The following is a 19,102-nucleotide window of genomic DNA, read 5'->3' on the forward strand; positions in this document are numbered from 1 at the left end:
TCCATGAGGTCTCTTCCAACTCTTTGATTCTATGATTCTATGACAACACCTTTCGCCTTCTCTGCCAAAGAGCAACTCCCCGAATTCCAGAGCAGAGCCAAGGCGCAAAGTGTATGAATCCTCTTGTGTGCCACCTCCCAAGTGGCAGGAGACCCCTTCGCAGGTGAAAGCCCTGCCCTGGGGCTTCCTTAGCAAAGAGAGGCGGGACAAAAGGGAGCTTCTGCTGCCCTCCCCGCCCTTTGCTTATACCGGGTTATCTCCCAAAGTCCCCGCCTCTTGAAAGGGGAGGGGAGGCCGGAGAAGGAGGCAGGGCAAGGGACTCCCGCGCTAGGCTTGGCAGGAGGAGAAGGAGCCAAACAAAGGGAGGCCAAGGGAGGAGGGTCTCTTTTCCTTCTCCTCTTCTTTTCCAAGGGATCCTCTGCAGGTGGGATGAAGCTGGTGAAGCTCCGAGGCGGGCGAAGGGGAACAATAGATCCTTCGTAAGGAAGACAGCAAGGCAGGGGCGCCTTTTGTTTGCCTGAGCCTCTCCTCCTCCTCCGCCATGGCCATCGCCCACATCGCCACCGAGTACGTCTTCTCGGACTTCCTCCTGAGGGACACCTCGGACACCAAGTTCAAGGGGCTGCGGCTGGAGCTGGCCCTCGACAAGCTGGTCACCTGGATCTCCGTCGGGCTGCCACTCCTCCTCATCTCGCTGGCCTTCGCCCAGGAGATCTCCATAGGTAAACCTCGCCTGCCTCCACTTGGGCACAGTTTGGCACCCTTGGCCCTCAGTTGGTTCCCTCGCCACCCCAAAGCAAAGGCTTCACTGGAGCTTCAGTGCAGTCTGACACCCCTTTCAACTGCTATGTGGGATCCTGGGGGTTGTGGCTTTGGAGTCTGACACCCCTTGGAAGTGCTATGTGGGATCCTGGGGGTGGTGGCTTGGCAAGGTCTTCAGCAGTGGTTCTCAACCTTCCCAACCCCTTAGTACAGTTCCTCATGTTGTGGTGACCCCCAACCATAACATAACATTATTTTCATTGCTACTTCATAACTGTAATTTTGCTACTGTTATGAATCATCATGTAAATATCTGATATGCAAGATGTATTTTCATTCACTGGACCAAATTTGGCACAAATACTCCCAAATTTGAATACTGGTAGGTTGCGGGGAATTGATTTTGTCATTTGGGAGTTGTAGTTGCTGGGATTTATAGTTTGCCTACAATCAAAGAGCATTCTGAGCCCCGCCAATGATAGAATTGGGCCAAACTTCTCACACAGAACCCCCATGACCAACAGAAAATACTGGAAGGGTTTGGTAGGCATTGACCTTGCGTTTTGGAGTTGTAGCTCACCTACATCCAGAGAGCCCTGCGGACTCAAACAATGATGGATCTGGACCAAACTTGGCACAAATACTCAATATGCCCTAATGTAAACATTGGTGGAGTTTGGGGAAAATATACCTTGACATTTGGGAGTTGTAGCTGCTGGGATTTATACTTCACCAACAATTCTGAACGTTCTGAACCCCACCGACGATAGAATTGGGCCAAACTTCCCACACAGAACCCCCCACGACCAGCAGAAAATACTGTTTTCCAAATGTATTTGGTGACCCCTCCGACACCCCCCCTTGCAACCCCCCCCCAGGGGTCCTGACCTCCAGGTTGAGTCTTGAGCCTCCTTTAACAACATTTCCCTATATCCCATAGGATTGAGCCATGGCAATCCAAGCAGTGTTGAGCTTCATTCATTCTACACCAGATACTTTGGCCCGCCAGGTATTTTGGACTTCAACTCCCACAATTCCTAGCAGCCTACTTTGGCTGTTAAAAATTGTGAGGGTTGAAGTCCAAAACACCTGGAGGGCCGAAGTTTGCCCATGCCTGGAGTAGACGCACCCAAAATCACAGGACTTCCTTAGCAAGATTTATCTTTCTCTGGGACTGAGAATGCGTGATTTGACCAAGATCTCCAAATTGATTTCTGTGGCTGAGCAGGAATTCAATCCCAGGCCTTCTAGTGTTATTTACTTACTTACTTACTTAGCTCAGCACTCAAACCACTGTGCCATGATGACACCTGTTATCTTTTATCCAGGAATCCAAAATTGTCCACACAGGTGGTTGACAGAGTGGCACCTTTGCTTTCTTATCATTTGGTGTATACAAATCTTGTCTCACAAAATTGTTGTGTATTACATTCTTTTGGGGCGATGTTTGTAGGGTGCCAATGAAACAGAAATGAATGCTTTGTTCGGATTTGGATCCTGTCTCCAAGATATCCCATTATGTCTATGCAAATATTCCAAAATACAGAACATTTCTGGCCCCAAGCATTTTGGAGAAGGGATACTCAACCTGCATTTGGAGAAGGGATACTCGACCTGAACCCTTGCTTTTGATGTTCCTCTTCTCTTTCGTTCTAAAGCTTGTGACAACAGCTGTGATTCAGACCAGGGCTCTGATCCAGTTGGAAAAGGAAATCCAGTTTGGCAGCGGCAGCAAACTGCAATCCTAAAGCCACTCCCAATTAAACAAAGGCACTTCCATGGTATTAAATTATGGTGTGCCCTTGGTTTTTGCTGGGATTTTGTTTCAGCACCCACCTCTCCAGATACTAAAACCCATGAGTGCTCAAATCTCATTTTATACTTTGGCATAGTAATCATAAAATCATAGAATCAAAGAGTTGGAAGAGATCTCATGGGCCATCCAGTCCAACCCCCTGCCAAGAAGCAGGAATATTGCATTCAAATCACCACTGACAGATGGCCATCCAGCCTCTGCTTAAAAGCTTCCAAAGAAGGAGCCTCCACCACACTCCGGGGCAGAGAGTTCCACTGCTGAACGGCTCTCACAGTCAGGAAGTTCTTCCTAATGTTCAGATGGAATCTCCTCTCTTGTAGTTTGAAGCCATTGTTCCGCGTCCTAGTCTCCAAGGAAGCAGAAAACAAGCTTGCTCCCTCCTCCCTGTGGCTTCCTCTCACATATTTATACATGGCTATCATATCTCCTCTCAGCCTTCTCTTCTTCAGGCTAAACATGCCCAGTTCCCTAAGCCGCTCCTCATAGGGCTTGTTCTCCAGACCCTTGATCATTTTAGTCGCCCTCCTCTGGACACATTCCAGCTTGTCAATATCTCTCTTGAATTGTGGTGCCCAGAATTGGACACAATATTCCAGATGTGGTCTAACCAAAGCAGAATAGAGGGGTAGCATTACTTCCTTAGAACTAGATACTATGCTCCTATTGATGCAGGCCAAAATCCCATTGGCTTTTTTTGCCACCACAACACATTGTTGGCTCATGTTTAACTTGTTGTCCACGAGGACTCCCAAGATCTTTTTCACACGTACTGCTCTCGAGCCAGGCGTCACCCCTTTGATAAAATGGGAAAAATTAAGGTTGGCTTTTTGGAATATTTTTAAGACATGGATGGTTAAATTTATGGATACAAAATCCATGTCGGCCTGTTGTATTGCATTGTGGTTCCACTTTAACTGTCATAGGCCCCTTCTATACTGCCAGATAATCAAGTTCAAAGCAGATAATCTGGATTTTATATGGCAGTGTAGAAGAAGCCATTGTTTTGTCTCATGGATGTGCAGTTTAGGGAAGGGTACTTTGAACTCTCAACCAGTGATCTGTAGTGTCTTATGCAGCCCAGGATTGCATAGGATGTGGTCATAGCAGCCAAAGTGAAACCATGATGCTGTTATTGTGCAGGGTGAAATACCCAAGACCTCACTAAACAGTCAGACAAATAGATTAAGTAAGCTTTTAAGGATATTGTTGTATACTTTCAAGTCAGTTCTGACTTGGGGTGACCCCAAGGTGAACCTTTCATTGGTGTTTTCTGATGCAGAGACTGTGTGACTTGCCTAACATCATCCAATGGGTTTTCACAGCTGACCAGAGGTTCAAATCCTATTACCTAGAGTCGAAGTGCGATGCTCAAACCACAACACCACACACTATTATGCTTCAGCATTAGGTGTACTTAGGAGTAAGGCTTGCTGAACTCTATGAAGCGTATCTCCAAATAGGCTTGTACAGAACTGAAGGGATCAATCCTTTAATGCAGTGTTTGCGGTCCCTCAAAAGACTAGACTACTTTGGTATTAGTTTTCCTGGCCTGTTGGGAAGATAAGTCGCAATCTGCAAAATATACAGTCTAATTAAATGTGTCTGTCTCTAAAGTGTCGATCCAAATTTTGAGGGTCAATTTTGGACTCAATTTTCTAGACTTCTGCATGAGAATATAACCTGAAATAGCTCAGGAGGACCATAAAAGATAGTAAAATGTATGCTAAAGTGGGTGAGATAGGGGATGCATTCCACCAAAGTCTCCTGGAGGTAAATGACCCACTACTTGTATAGTTTCCCACTATACAAAGAGAAAACTATAACATTCAGATCACACTTTCTGCAGACACTATCCACAGCCACTCATTTACCTTAATGTTGTCTGGCCCAAAGCCACAAATAATTTATCTCTTTTGTCTAATCGTTTCTAATGCAAAAGTGGATTCGAGCTAATGGATATGTTGGACTTAGATTGTACCATTCTAATTTTCAAATGGAGGAAAATGACACATCCTAGTGTTTTGATATAAAAACAAAGCAAATTTGTTGCTTCGGAGATTCCTTTTTGTTTCAATCCAGCAATACTGTTGTCCTTTTTCGCCGCAATGTTGATATCTTTCGCATGAATTGGCACTAATTAAACAGCCACATCAGTTTGTGCAATTATAGTCATAAACCTATCAGGAGATTCATTTAAACATCTCTACCTTCTGTTTTGGTAAAACAAGGACCTGGACACTAGCAACAAAACAATGAAACATTAATTATATATGTAAGTATGGGCCAGTTTCCTATCTCTTGAACTTCCAGGATCTCACAAACTCACAAAAAAGGCAAATTTACAATGATTGTTGTGTTGATGATGAAAATCATAACAACGATGTATGGGGAGGTAATTTTGAATCATGGGCTCTTGATGTCAAACAAGTTTCAGCCCCTCCTATACTTATAGCAATTCATTATTCCTTGAGGATTCAGGAAGAGTGATTTGGGGACTCTGGAAGAATTAAGATCACAAAGAAAACTTTGAGGGCCCAGTGTCCACTTTGGTCATCCCAGCATCCAGCCTGGCATCATGGTGGCAAGTTCCTTTACCCAATGGTCCATAAATAACAGCTGTATTCAATTGAGGGTTATGAAAACTTGTGCATTGTTTACATAGAATCATAGAGTTGGAAGAGACCTCATGGACCATCCAGTCCAACCTCCTGCCAAGAAGCAGGAAAATCACATTCAAAGCATGCCCAACAGATGAACATCCAGCCACTGTTTAAAAGTGTCCAAGGAAGGAACCTCCACTACACTCCAGGGCAGAGAGTTCCACTGTTGAACAGCTCTCACCGTTAGGAAGTTCTTCCTCATGTTGAGGTGGAATCTCCTTTCCTCTAGTTTGAAGCCATTATTGCATTGTGTCCTAGTCTCCAGGGCAGCAGAAAACAAGCTTGTTCCCTCCTCCCTATGACTTCCCCTCACATCTTGATACATGACCCTCATCATGTCTCATCCTAGCCTTCTCTTCTGCAGGCTAAACATGCCCAGCTCTTTAAGCCACTCCTCATAGGACTTGTTCTCCAGACTCCTGATAATTTTAGTCGCCCTCCTCTGGATACATTTCAGCTTGTCAACATCTCCTTTCAATTGCATTGCTCATCAGTGGACAACTCGCATTACTTGAGGGGCACGCAGAGGCAGCCCTAGGTAATTTTAAACGGTAAGCAAACAGTATTTTGGCGCATCCCCCCCCCCCCCCCACCTAATCACTGATATATATATTCTGTTTGTCGTGGGAGTTCTGTGTGCCGTATTTGGTTCAATTCCATCACTGGTGGAGTTCAGAATGCTCTTTGATTGTACGTGAACTATACATCCCAGTAACTACAACTCACAAATGTCAAGGTGTATTTTCCCCCAAGAGCACCTCAAGAGTGCCCCTGGGCAAAATAAACTATACTGCAAATGCTTACTTTGTGTAATGGGTTGAACCGCCCCTGGGGTTCACGATAGTTCTTTAATGAGGTGGCATAAGGCAACCAAGGTGTAATGCATTGTTGAAGGCTTTTACAGCTGGAATCACTGGAGTGTGTGGTTTCCAGGCCATATGGCCATATTCTAGCAGCATTTTCTCCTGATGTTTTGCCTGCATCTAAGTCTGGCATCTTCAGAGGATCTGAAAACAACTGTAGTGTTTTCAATATGTAATGTTAAGCAGCTTTTCCTCAATGCAGGATATTAGAATCATAGAATCAAAGAGTTGGAAGAGACCTCATGGGCCATCCAGTCCAACCACCCTGCCAAGAAGCAGGAATATTGCATTCAAATCACCCCTGACAGATGGCCACCCAGCCTCTGTTTAAAAGCTTCCAAAGAAGGAGCCTCCACCACACTCCAGGGCAGAGAGTTCCACTGCTGAACAGCTCTCAGTCAGGAAGTTCTTCCTCATGTTCAGATGGAATCTCCTCTCTTGTAGTTTGAAGCCATTGTTCTGCGTCCTAGTCTCCAAGGAAGCAGAAAACAAGCTTGCTCCCTCCTCCCTGTGGCTTCCTCTCACATATTTATGCATGGCTATCATATCTCCTCTCAGCCTTCTCTTCTTCAGGCTAAACATGCCCAGCTCCTTAAGCCACTCCTCATAGGGCTTGTTCTCCAGACCCTTGTTCATTTTAGTCGCCCTCCTCTGGACACATTCCAGCTTGTCAATATCTCTCTTGAATTGTGGTGCCCAGCGAAAGTATGATTAGTGATATAGCAACCCCAAATTTTTGCCCCAAAGCACCACCATCTACAACAACATATACACAGCCTTGAGAAAATAGTAAATTTTTCAGGAAGACAACCCAACACACGCCAGTGAAGACTAGGCTGAGCGATGAATTTCAATCAGTATGTTAACTGAGTTGTTTTACTCTTGGAGATATATATTTTCAACAGGTTTGGATTTGTGGTTTCTGAACATTCCTTACTTCTTTTACGTAATGAATAAACAGCAAGTTGGAGAGTAAATGTGTGTGTGGCAATTGGGCATCAATATTATTCAGACAGTGGTCTGAGAGGCAAGGGTTCACCCACAAAAGGTTTCTTTGTTTGGGATGCAGCTACCCCTCCCTCTATCCGTCTGACCTAAAAATAATTTCAATTTGTTATTCCCATTGTCTGCATTTCTTCTCAGCAGCCCATCCCCATAAGCCCATCTGACCTATTTAGGGGTCTCTTAGCTTATTACTTGGGATAGCAAATCCAACCCTGGCAGAGAGCTCATAGTCTTTTCTACTAATTCAGCTTGGTCTCTGCTATACTTAACCTGTGAAAGGATGTCTCAATTTGGAAGAGATGGGATAGGAATAGAGGGTAAAAACTTACTGAATAGCATAGCCAGTAAGAGCCATGTATATAAATGTATATACCTTATATTCATGTGTGGTTAATCAAGGACAGGCAGCTTCAAAATTGTTGGAGGCAATTTTTACCTTCCTATAGGCTATGAAAGGCTATCTCCTCATAGAATCATAGAGTTGGAAGAGACCTTGTGGGCCATATAATTCAACCCCCTGCTAACAAACAGGAAAATCACATTCAAAGCACCTCCGAGAGATGACCATCCACCCTCTGTTTCAAAGCCTCCAAAGAAGGAGCCTCCACCACACTCTGGGGCAGAGAGTTCCACTACTGAACAGCTCTCACCATTAAGAAGTTCTTCCTAATGTTCAGTCGGAATCTTCTTACCTGTAGTTTGAAGCCATTGTTCCATTGTGTCCTAGTCTCCAGGGAAGCAGAAAACAAGCTTGCTCCCTCCATCCTGTGACTTCCCCTCACATATTTATACATGGCCATCATGTCTTTCTCAGCCATCCCTTTAGAAAGCTAAACATGCCCAGCTCTTTAAGCTGCTCCTCATAGGGCTTGTTCTCCAGACCCTTGATCATTTTAATTGCCCTCCTCTGGACACATTGCAGTTTGTCAACATCTCCCTTTAATTTCAGTGCTCAGAATTGGATACAGTGTGATTCCAGGTGTGGTCTGACCAAGGCAGAATAGAGAGGTAGCATGACTTCCCTGGATCTAGACACTAGACTCCTATTGATGCAGGACAAAATGTCGTTGGATTTTTTTGCCACTGCAGCACTTTGTTGGCTCATGTTTAACTTGTTGTCCAGGATGACCCCAAGATCTTTTTCACACATACTGCTCTCGAGCGAGGCGTCCCCCATTCTGTATTTTTGCATTTCATTTTTTTCCTGCCAATGTGGAGTATCTTGCATTTGTCCCTGTTGAACTTCATTTTGTTAGTTTGGGCCCATCTCTCTAACCTGTTAAGTTCATTTTGAATTCTGTTCTTGTCTTCTGGAGTATTGGCTATCCTTCCCAATTTGGTGCTGTCTGCAGACATCCTCCTCCTCAACATGCCCTAAAATGACAGAGCAAGTTAGTAAATGTGCCTCCATAACTTATTTTTACCTGTTTTTGTACAAACAGGAAACTATCCTGACTCCAGTTTACCATTTTGGAGAATCATTTGCTATTTTTGCTTTACCTCCCTCCCACATGTTTAGCAGTAATTGTTGTTATGTCCTTTCAAGTCATTTTTGACTTATGGTGACACTCAGATGAATCTATCTTGCAGTTTTTTCTGCAAGATAGATGGAGTTTTAACCTTTGCTTTCCTCTGAGGCTGAGAAGGCATGACTTGCTCAAAGTCATCTGGTAGGTTTACAAAACTGAGCAGGGATTCAAACCCTGATTTCCTAGACCCCATCTACACTGCCATATAATGAATTTTGAAACCACATTATATGGTCAGTGTAGTCCCATATAATGCAATTTATTTAACTGCATTATATGAGTCCACACTGACCATATAATGCAGTTTGAAACCACATTATATGGTAGTGCAGATGGGGCCTTAGTCCAATGCTCAAACCTCGACCCTTGCAAACTGTTGGCTGCAGAGTTGCAGAGGGCATCGTAGCATGTTTCCATTGTTTCAATCTACTGATTATATTCCATCTGTTCTTCAAAGGTTAGCTGTTCTGCTGCTAAGCAAGAGTGAGAGGTTTGCTTTAAAAGAAATAATTAACATATTTGAGGAGCCCCCAGTGATGCAATGGGTTAAACTCTTGTGCCAGCAGGACTGCTGACTGAAAGATTGACGGTTAAAATCTGGGGGTGAGCTTCCGCCTGTCAGCTCCAGCTTCTCATGCGGGGACATGAGAAAAGCCTCCCATAGGATGGTAAAACATCTGGGCATCCCCTGGGCAACATCCTTGCAGACAGCCAATTCTTTCACACCAGAAGCGACCTGCAGTTTCTCAAATCGCTCCTGAACACGGGGGAAAAAATTAACACATTTTAATACTGGGAGTTTATCCAACAAGAGAACAATCCTACTTCCCACATCCAAATTCACTTATAGGATTGCTGTGAAAATTGTGTTTAATCAAAGGCTCCATCTACACTGCCATATAAAATCCAGATTATCTGCTTTGATCAGGATTATATGTCAGTGTAGACTAATATAATCCAGTTCAAATCAGATTTTATATGGCTGTGTGGATGGGGCCAAGGTTTTCTGGTTTAATTTGTAGATAAATTTCTCATCTGGATATCAATCATCACTTCTAAAACTGTGGGTTTATCTACATGTTGTCTGCAAGTACCAAACCTTAGTGGAAACCAATAGCAGAACAACAAGAACGTATCAATAATAATGGAACATTCAGAGGGAAGGAATTGTGGAATGAAGTACAGACTGAGTATCCCTTATCCATAATTCTTGGAAGCAGAAGTATTTTGGATTTTGTATCACCTGCATTTTCATATAAGTACATAATTAGATATTTTGGGGATGAGACGCATCTCAGATTTTGTTGTGTTCCTTGTATTATAAATAATATATAGAGACTTGCAGAGTGAAAATTTATTTATTTATTTATTTATTTTATTTACAGCATTTATATTCTGCCCTTCTCACCCCGCAGGGGACTCAGGGCGGATTACAATGTACACATATATGGCAAACATTCAATGCCAATTAGACATACAACGTATATAGACATACACAGAGGCTATTTAAATTTTTCTGGCCGCCAAGGGAGCTGTCGCTTTCATCGTCCATCTGCTACACTGATGAAGTACTTCCACTGATAAAGTACATTCCCCACATGCTTTCCTGGAGTGCTTTTTGCTGGAGTCTTTTTATGGCCTCATAAATTAGTTAAATTAGCCTCCCCACACATAGGTGGTACCTAATTTTCCTACTTGACAGATGCAACTGTCTTTCAGGTTGCAAAGGTCGACAACAAGCTACACAATTGGTCTGACACTCACTCCAACCCGGGCTGGCTTCGAACTCATGACCTTCTGGTCAGAGTGATCTTAATGCAGCTGACACTCAGCTAGCTGCGCCACAATCATCTCATCCTGGGCCTGTTCCATCAGCTGCTTTTATAACTCATAAATGAAACTGTGCCATTTTTCTTTTAAAAAATTTAATTACGTAATAACTGGCTTCAAAGTGCATGTTAAAAACACTAAAGCATAGCTTGGCCTCACCCTTAGTAAGTGAACTGTGTTGCTTTTACAATGCACAAAGAAAGCAAAGCTGGTTGTGAGCTGCTACATTTACAATGCTCCATGGAGGATTATTTTGCTATTTATTTATTTACAAATTCTGCCCTTCTCACCCTGAATGGGTCTCAGGGCAGATCACAGAACACATATTCGGAAAACATTAAATGCCGTTATACAAAGAGAAGACATACAATTGTACATAGATAGAGGTATATATATATTCCCCCCCCCCCCATCTTCGGCATCTTGGAGGCTTGTGCTCAGTTCCAGCCACAGGGGGATGCTGTTGATCCATCTTCCCTGGTGAAGAGCTTTTGTTTGTAAATTTCCTCCTTTGGATCGAATTGCCACCATTTTCTGGCATTTCCTTATGGATGCTTAAATACCTTTCCACTTTTACCTATTTATCTACTCACAATTGCTGTTTTCAATCTGCTTGGTTTAGCAGGAGCTGGGCTGAAGGCCAGGAGCTCACCCTGACCCTGGATTCGAACTGCCAACCTTATACTAACATTATAATGAAAGCTGTGGATAATCAAATCTGCAAACCTACAAATGTGGAAGCTTGACTCTACTGTACTGAATACCAAATTGTGCAGCATTATGATCCTAGTTTCATAAACAAATTGGAATAATGTTATTTTTAGATGAGTCTGCTGGGCTCAAGGCAGACTTGCTCAGACAAGTTTTACAACATGCTCTTCCAGCTGTCAAAATGGGAAAATGCACTCGTCTCTTCCAAAAAATGGTTTTGTCTGTTGGGGCTTATATAAATCTGTGATTCTGGAATGCCCAATTGATTTTTGCAATCCCTTTTTTGGTCTTCTCTCATCTTCTTCATTGCAACTGTTATTTTAAACGCTGCTAACCGTAAGCATTGGGACTTTCCATGGATGTGGAATGACGGGGCTCCACAGCTGCCAGAGATTATGTTTCTAAAGGGGAGGGTGATGCTCCAGATGGAAAGAGTTGCAAAACAAAACTCTTCATTGCACTTAAGTGCTGCAGCGTTTGATAGCAGTCACATTTTTCAATCCTCCATTCGATCAAAGCTGCCTTTTCTTTATTGTTTCCATACCTTGCTGCACCATTGTAGCAATTAGGATGTTGCCATAGCAATTAATGTGGAATATATTACTATAACAGTATAGTATAATAGTTCTTTAGTCGCCCAATCTACATCTTATTGCCTTCAAACGTCAACCTGTTTTTTCTGGCCATCTATATTCTGATCTATATTTAATGGGTAACTGTGAACTAAGTGTATCTAACTGCAGACTTCTTACTTTAGGACATATTTTTTGTCTGTGTTACATATTACAACAGATTTTTTTTTGTCATGTCAGGAGTGACTTGAGAAACTGCAAGTCGCTTCTGGTGTGAGAGAACTGGCCGTCTGCAAGGACGTTGCCCAGGGGACGCCCGGATGATTTGATGTTTTTATCATCCTTGTGGGAGGCTTCTCTCATGTCCCCGCATGAGGAGCTGGAGCTGATAGAGGGAGCTCACCCACCTCTCCCCGGATTCGAACCTGCGATCTGTCGGTCTTCAGTCCTGCCGGCACAGGGGTTTAACCCACTGTGCCTCCGGAGGCTCCTATTACAACAGATGTAGCTATTTTAATTGCTATGGAATTGTGACATATCTAATATTGTGGTTTGGTGACATATCTAATATTCTCTAATGCTCAAAAGGGTGCATCACAATTCCAGTATTCCATTGGATAGAGCCATGATAGCTTTAGTGCAGGCATGGGCGAACTTTGGCCCTCCAGGTGTTTTGGACTTCCAACTCCCACAATTCCTAATAGTCTACTGGCTATTAAGAATTGTGTGAGTTGAAGTCCTAAACACCTGGAGAGCCGAAGTTTGCCCATGTCCGCTTTAGTGGCTTTGCTTCCATTATAGTTGGTTGTTAGTTCACTTGGCAACCTTATAGACAAGCGATTTCTAAACTTGGCAATCGAATGCATATATTTCAGTATATAGTCCCAATAGCAGATAGATATATAGGCAGTCCAAACATCCAACTTAAAAACAACTCATAGTTAAGAATGGGGGTGAAACAACAGGAGAAATCTACCCCTTGGAAGGGAAATTCACTTCTGAAGGAGTTAACATCATGGGAAAAAGGGGTCTCCACTGAAGCTTTATCCCCAATCCTTGTTTTCACAAGTCAAATTTTTCAAAATCCAGTTATCACAAAAATGGAAAGTGAGCTGAAATCTTCTGAACAGGGGCACAGAGAGCAAAACATGTACTACAATTGTGTGTGTTGTTTATTTGTTCAGTCGCTTCCGACTCCTTGTGACCTCAGGGGCCAGCCCATGCCAGAGTTCCCTGTCGGACGTCGCCATCCCCAGTTCTTTCAAAGTCAAGCCAGTACCTTCAAGGATCACCTTGCCCTTGGTCGACCCCTCTTCCTTTTTCCTTCCATTTTCCCCAGCATCATTATCTTCTCCAAACTTTCCTGTTTTCTCATTATGTGGCCAAAGTACTTCATCTTTGCCTCTAATATCCTTCCCTTCAATGAGCAGCTGGGCATTATTTCCTGGAATATGGGCTAGTTTGATCTTCTCACAGTCCAAGGCACCCTCAGAATTTTCCTCCAACACCACAGTTCAAAAGCATCTATCCTCCTTCACTCAGCCTTCCTTATGGTCCAGCTCTCGCATCCGTAGATTACTACGGGGAATACCATTTTTTTAACTATGTGGATCTTTGTGGCCAGTGTGATGTCTCTACTCTTCACTATTTGATCAAGATTGGTCATTGTTCTCCTCCCAATAAGGAAATGTCCTCTGATTTCCTCGCTACAGTCTGCATCTCCAGTCATCTTTGCACCTAAAAATACAGTCTGTCACTGCCTCCACATTGTCTCCCTCTATTTGCCAGTTATCAGTCAGTCTGGTTGTCATCATTTTGGTTTTTTATGTTTAACTGCAACCCAGCTTTTGCCCTTTCTTCTTTCACCTTGGTTAGATAGCTCCTCTGCTCCTCCTCACTTTTGGCCATCAAAGTGGTATCATCTACATATCTAGGGTTATTAATGTTTCTTCAAGCAATTTTAACTCCAGCCTTGGATTCCCCAAGCCCCACATGTCACATGATGTGTTCTGCATACAAGTTGAGAATATACAGTCCTGTCATACTCCTTTCCCAATCTTGAACCAGTTGGTTGTTCCGTGGTCTATTCTTACTGTTGCTACTTGGTCGATATGCAGATCGACAAGGTGGCTTGGTATCCCCATACCACCAAGAACTTGCCACAATGTATTATGATCCACACAGTCAAAGGCTTTAGAATAGTCAATAAAACAGAACTAGATGTTTTTCTGAAATTCCCTGCCTTTCTCCATTATCCAGCGGATATTGGAAATTTGGTGTCTCATTCCTCTGTTTTTTCTAAACCCAGCCTGAACATCTGGCAACTCTCGCTCCATGTATTGCTGGAGTCTTCCTTGCAGGATCTTGAGCATTACCTTACTGGCATGAGAAATAAGGGCCACTGTACGAAAGTTTGAGCAGTCTTTAGCATTTCCCTTCTTTTGATTTCTTTTTCTTTGGGACATACTTTGTTGCTGCCTCCTGAACAATGTTGCAGACTTTTGTCCATAGTTCTTCTGGCACTCTATTTATTCAATCTAGTCCCTTAAATCTATTCTTCACCTCCACTGCATATTCGCTAGGAATATTGGTGAGATTATATCTAGATGATCTCTGTGTTAACCTTTCATATATATTTCTTATGCGGAAGCCTTGGCTAACAGCAGGCCTTTTGTAGTAGATCTTTGGAAAGCCCCTTTTCTCTGTCCCTCTCTCCGCAGACATTTAGAAAGAAAAGAACGATTGGGGTTTGTGCCAATTTATCTAGATCTAGTTTTTATTCCACTGTAACTCTTAATGAATGAGACACTGTTTTCATAAGCGAGTCCTGTGACCATTTTGGGTAGAGCATGACAAGCGCCTTTCTAATGAATGACAGCCATGACTCACACTAAATTTCTTTATCTACGTTGTCAACAAAACTATTTCAGACTGACATCATGTACACGTGGAAGTTACTATTCACAAGGTGCTGAATGGTATTATGTTTTGCAGTGTATATTGATTTATTTATTTATTTAGAACTTCTTTATACCGGTCTTCTCACCTCTGACGAGGGACTCAGGCTGGTTTACAACAGAGGAGTTCATACACAATAGTCAGGCCCGTAGCCAGGATTTCAATTCGGGGGGGGGGGGGGGGCTGAGTTTTTTTCAGCGGGGTTTCGGGGGGGCTGAGTTTTGGGGGGGGGGCTGAGTCTGAGTGAAAGAGGGTCTACCCTAGCAAACCTTTTGTATCATTACCCCAATACCCCCATGCATATGGGATATATTGAGTACGGTGATCAGATCATGATATGAATAAACATAACAGTTTAAATAATGCACCAGTAAGGCCTTTTCGCGAACCACCATGAGAATTTGGGGGGGGGGGTGAAGCCCCTCAAGCCCCCCCCCTCCGGCTACATGCCTGACAATAGTTAAAAAACATCACATCCTATAAAACTCTATTATAAAACACATTAAAATACAATCATATAATTACATAAGGCCAAGTCATCAGAATAAAATCACAATCCATCATCATCCGTCCGTGTGATCAAGGGTTATTGACTCACTCATCAAATGCCAGGTTCCAGAGCCAGGTTTTCACCAACTTTCTAAAGGTCAGGAGGGAAGGGGCAGTTCTAATCTCCAATGGGAGAGAGTTCCAGAGCTGAGGGACCACCACCGAGAAGGCCCTGTCCCTCGTCCCCACCAGATGCGATTGCGAGGGTGGTGGGACCGAGAGCAGGGCCCCTCCAGAAGATCGTAGCAACCTTGGTGGTTCATAGGGGAGAATTCTTTCGGACAGGTAAATTGGGCCGGAGTCGTTTAGGGATTTATAGGTCAACACCAGCACTTTGAATTGTGCTCGGAAGCTAATTGGCAGCCAGTGGAGCTGGTGCATGGTATCCATGGGTAATACATTGCTGAGCTTGTCATGGAAAAAGGAAATCTTGGATAAGAGTGAAACCCTATTTAACTGCCATGGCTCAATACTATGGAGTCCCAGAAATTGTAGTTTAGTGAGGCTCCAGCACTCTTTGGCAGAGAAGGCAAACAACCATGTAAAAGTGCCCCATGGCAACTAAAGTAGACTCAAACTAATTCTACAGTGGAGATGCTCCCTCAAAAGGTCTCTTGTATATAGATAAGTTTGGATTGGTGTTGGCACAAAAAAAATTTCTAAAATCAGGACAGTAAATAAAGAACAATTCTAAAAAACTGGAGAATTCCAGACAGGAATCCATCAGGGCCAGCTAACACCTCTCAATAAAGGATTCCCCCAGGCAAGAAGCAGCCAGGCTTTGAAGCCATAAGGCTATTCAATGCTAATTAAGCTGGCCAATTGCAACATTTGCACTTGCCTCAAACAGACAAGAGTTCTTTCTCCTACCCTGGACCTTCCACAAATATATAAACCAACACTTTCCTAGTTTCCAACAGACCTCACAACCTCTGAGGGTGCCTACCATAGATGTGGGTGAAATGTCAGGAGAAAATGCTTCTGGAACATGGCCATACAGCCCGAAAACTCACAGCAACCTAATGATATGTTAATTGCTGTCAAATTGAGGAATACTATGCAAATTCTAGTGAAAATATAGGAAATTATACCTTTGGGCTAATTATGGGTTGTAGTACGTTTTACACCTGGAGTAATTAGTTTTAACTGTGATTAACAGTACTAAACTCTCTCCATAGAATAAAGCAGTATGTTAGGAAGATGGAAAATCTTCCTGGTTTGCTTTCAGGTTATACTTATGAGACCATTTCGCACTATACTTTTATAGCGGTATGATTCCACTTTAACTGTTGCTTCTTGTGGAATCCTGGAGTCTGTAGTTTGGGGAGGCGCTAGAACCCTCTGGTCCACAATTCTAAATGCTGCTTCCAGAACTGCAAATCCTAGGAAGCCATAGAATGGAACTATGGCAGTTAAAGTGGAATCATAGGGCTATAACTGTGTAATATAAAAGGGCCCATCACGGAGTATTAAAAAGTGCAGATGTACATGTGAGTTCAACTCCAATGGACCTGGAGCACGAAAAATGCAGCCCAGAAAAAACATTTCTACCTGACACTGATTAATATAGTCACTGTATTGTCGAAGGCTTTCATGGCCGGAATCACTGGGTTGTTGTAGGTTTTTTCGGGCTATATGGCCATGGTCTAGAGGCATTCTCTCCTGATGTTTCGCCTGCATCTATGGCAAGCATCCTCACTACCTCTGAGGATGCTTGCCATAGATGCAGGTGAAACGTCAGGAGAGAATGCCTCTAGACCATGGCCATATAGCCCGAAAAAACCTACAACAACCCAATATAGTCACTGGTTGTTAAGTCACCCATCATTGCATTATCTCCGATATGTATTATACGGATGGTCTCCTTTGTTTTTGGCAATGCATTCTTGTTTTATTTCCTAGGTACACAGATGAGCTGCTTTTCTCCGAGCTCGTTCTCTTGGCGCCAAGCTGCTTACGTGGACTCTTTCTGCTGGGCAGCTGTACAGGAAAGACAGCTTTCCCAGAGTGACTCGGGACAACTTCCACTCTGGCTTCACAAAGTTTGTATAATTAAATTCTTGTCCTTCTTACTTCTTTTTTTACAATTACTTTTCTCCACTTAGCTGTTGTAGTTTGGTTGTAGTTTGATCTAGAGGCGTAAAATACAGGAAACTCGCAGTGGATCATATTGGGCATGGTGAACAAGTGGTCTGTCCTAACGTAAGCTAAGAAGGTTCCTGTATTGCTAAACCTCACCCTTATACAGAATTTGCTTGTCAGAAGCACTTAAAGGAAGTAGGAAAGTAAGACCCATAAAATACATAATTGCTATAATGAGGATTGGCACTTCACGGACCCCCTGGTTGTGAAGCAGGTTAAATTGCTGAACTGTTGAACTTGCTGACCAAAAGAGGGAGTGGGAGTGGGGGGAGCTCCTGCTGTTAGGTCCAGCAGCTTCTGCCAAACTTGCATTTTGAAAACATGCAAATGTGAGTAGATCAATAGGTACTGCTTTGGCAGGAAGGTAACAGTGCTCCATGTAGTCATCCCGGCCACATGACCTTGGAGGTGTCTGTGGACAACGCCGGCTCTTCAGCTTTGGCTTATATGTATTTATTCTGTCTGTATTTTAACTTATTTTGTTTTTAAGATGCATTTAGTTGTATTTGTGCATTGAATCTCTGCTGCTAGCCGGTCTGAGTCCTTCCATGGAGGTAGAGAAGATCGGGATATAAAAGTTTTAAATAATAAATAAATAAATAATAAATAAATAAATTGAGATGAACACCACCCCCTGGAGCTGGACACAACTAGAATTAATGTCAGGGGAAAGTTTTACTTTTACCTTATCATGAGGAACCAGTTAACTTACAATGTATAGGAGGGGGAGGAAATATTGTGAGTAACTGGCACTGTTCCAACCAGACTTGTCCGACTCCATTTCTAAGCCAAAAAGCCAGCATTGTCCATTGACGCCTCCTAGGTCATGTGGCCAGAATAACTGCATGGAGTGTCGTTAGCTTCCCACTAATGATCTATTTACATTTGCATGTTTTCGAACTGCTAGGTAGGCAGAAGCTGGGGCTAACATCGAAAGCTCACCCTGCTCCCAGATTTGAACCGCCGACCTTTCGGTCAGCAAGTTCAGCAGCTTAGCAGTTTAATCTGCTGCATCACCAGGGGCTCCATTTCACTTAAACATGCTCCAAAAATATATATCCTCTGGTATTGTTTGTGGGCTTCTCTAAGTCCTCCAGTGGTATTCTATATTATACTTCGAGGCCAAATATAGTCAAAATGCAGGGTTTGCTATTATCTATGGTTTCATACTGTTTTCACCATCATAATTCCCTTTCGACCAATTTTATAAGGTTGCCTGGAGAGAAAGGGGTCTAATTTGCTGCCAGTCAGAGCAAGGAAAGTAGGTAGCACAAAATACTGGCCCACATCAGCTTTGCTTCAACATAGTGAAGCAGAAAATCGTAATCTAGAAAAAGAAATACAGATATTTTTAAAGGAAATAGATATAAAATTTATACAAGTGGGGTTTAAGATCTAAAACAGCTCATATCCAGACCTAGAAAAATATTGTGAGTTTATATAGGGCTCCTTCTCGGTCTGCTGTTTTAGTTTTCAAACATGGCATGTGCAATTCGAGACTGCTTTCATTTCCTGGACCCTGCAGAGATTGCTCAGCTCATTTCCCAGATGCAGGCTCATTAATCGGAGGAATTCAGAATCTGTGGATGAGTCTGCCAAAGTACTTGAGGCTGGCCTTTCCTCCTCTGTGGTGCTTTCCAATATTGCTGCAATGCTCTCCGTCTAATGTTTCACTTCCCAAGCATAGCAGGGAACTTTCAATCAT

General features: G+C 43.1%; 1 protein-coding gene across 1 annotated transcript in view; it reads left to right on the forward strand.

Moving 5' to 3' along the window:
- The first annotated feature begins 277 nt into the window (after window positions 1-277).
- PANX1 (pannexin 1) overlaps window positions 278-19,102 on the forward strand; it is a 30,238-nt gene continuing 11,413 nt past the window's right edge. Inside the window, exons 1-2 of the mRNA XM_060771101.2 lie at window positions 278-722; window positions 17,158-17,297. Coding sequence (XP_060627084.2) covers window positions 542-722; window positions 17,158-17,297 — 321 coding nt within the window. The 5' untranslated portion in view covers window positions 278-541. The remainder of the gene's footprint in view (window positions 723-17,157; window positions 17,298-19,102) is intronic.

The sequence above is a fragment of the Anolis sagrei genome, chromosome 3, assembly GCF_037176765.1.
Source record: "Anolis sagrei isolate rAnoSag1 chromosome 3, rAnoSag1.mat, whole genome shotgun sequence".
NCBI classification, from domain to species: domain Eukaryota; kingdom Metazoa; phylum Chordata; class Lepidosauria; order Squamata; family Dactyloidae; genus Anolis; species Anolis sagrei.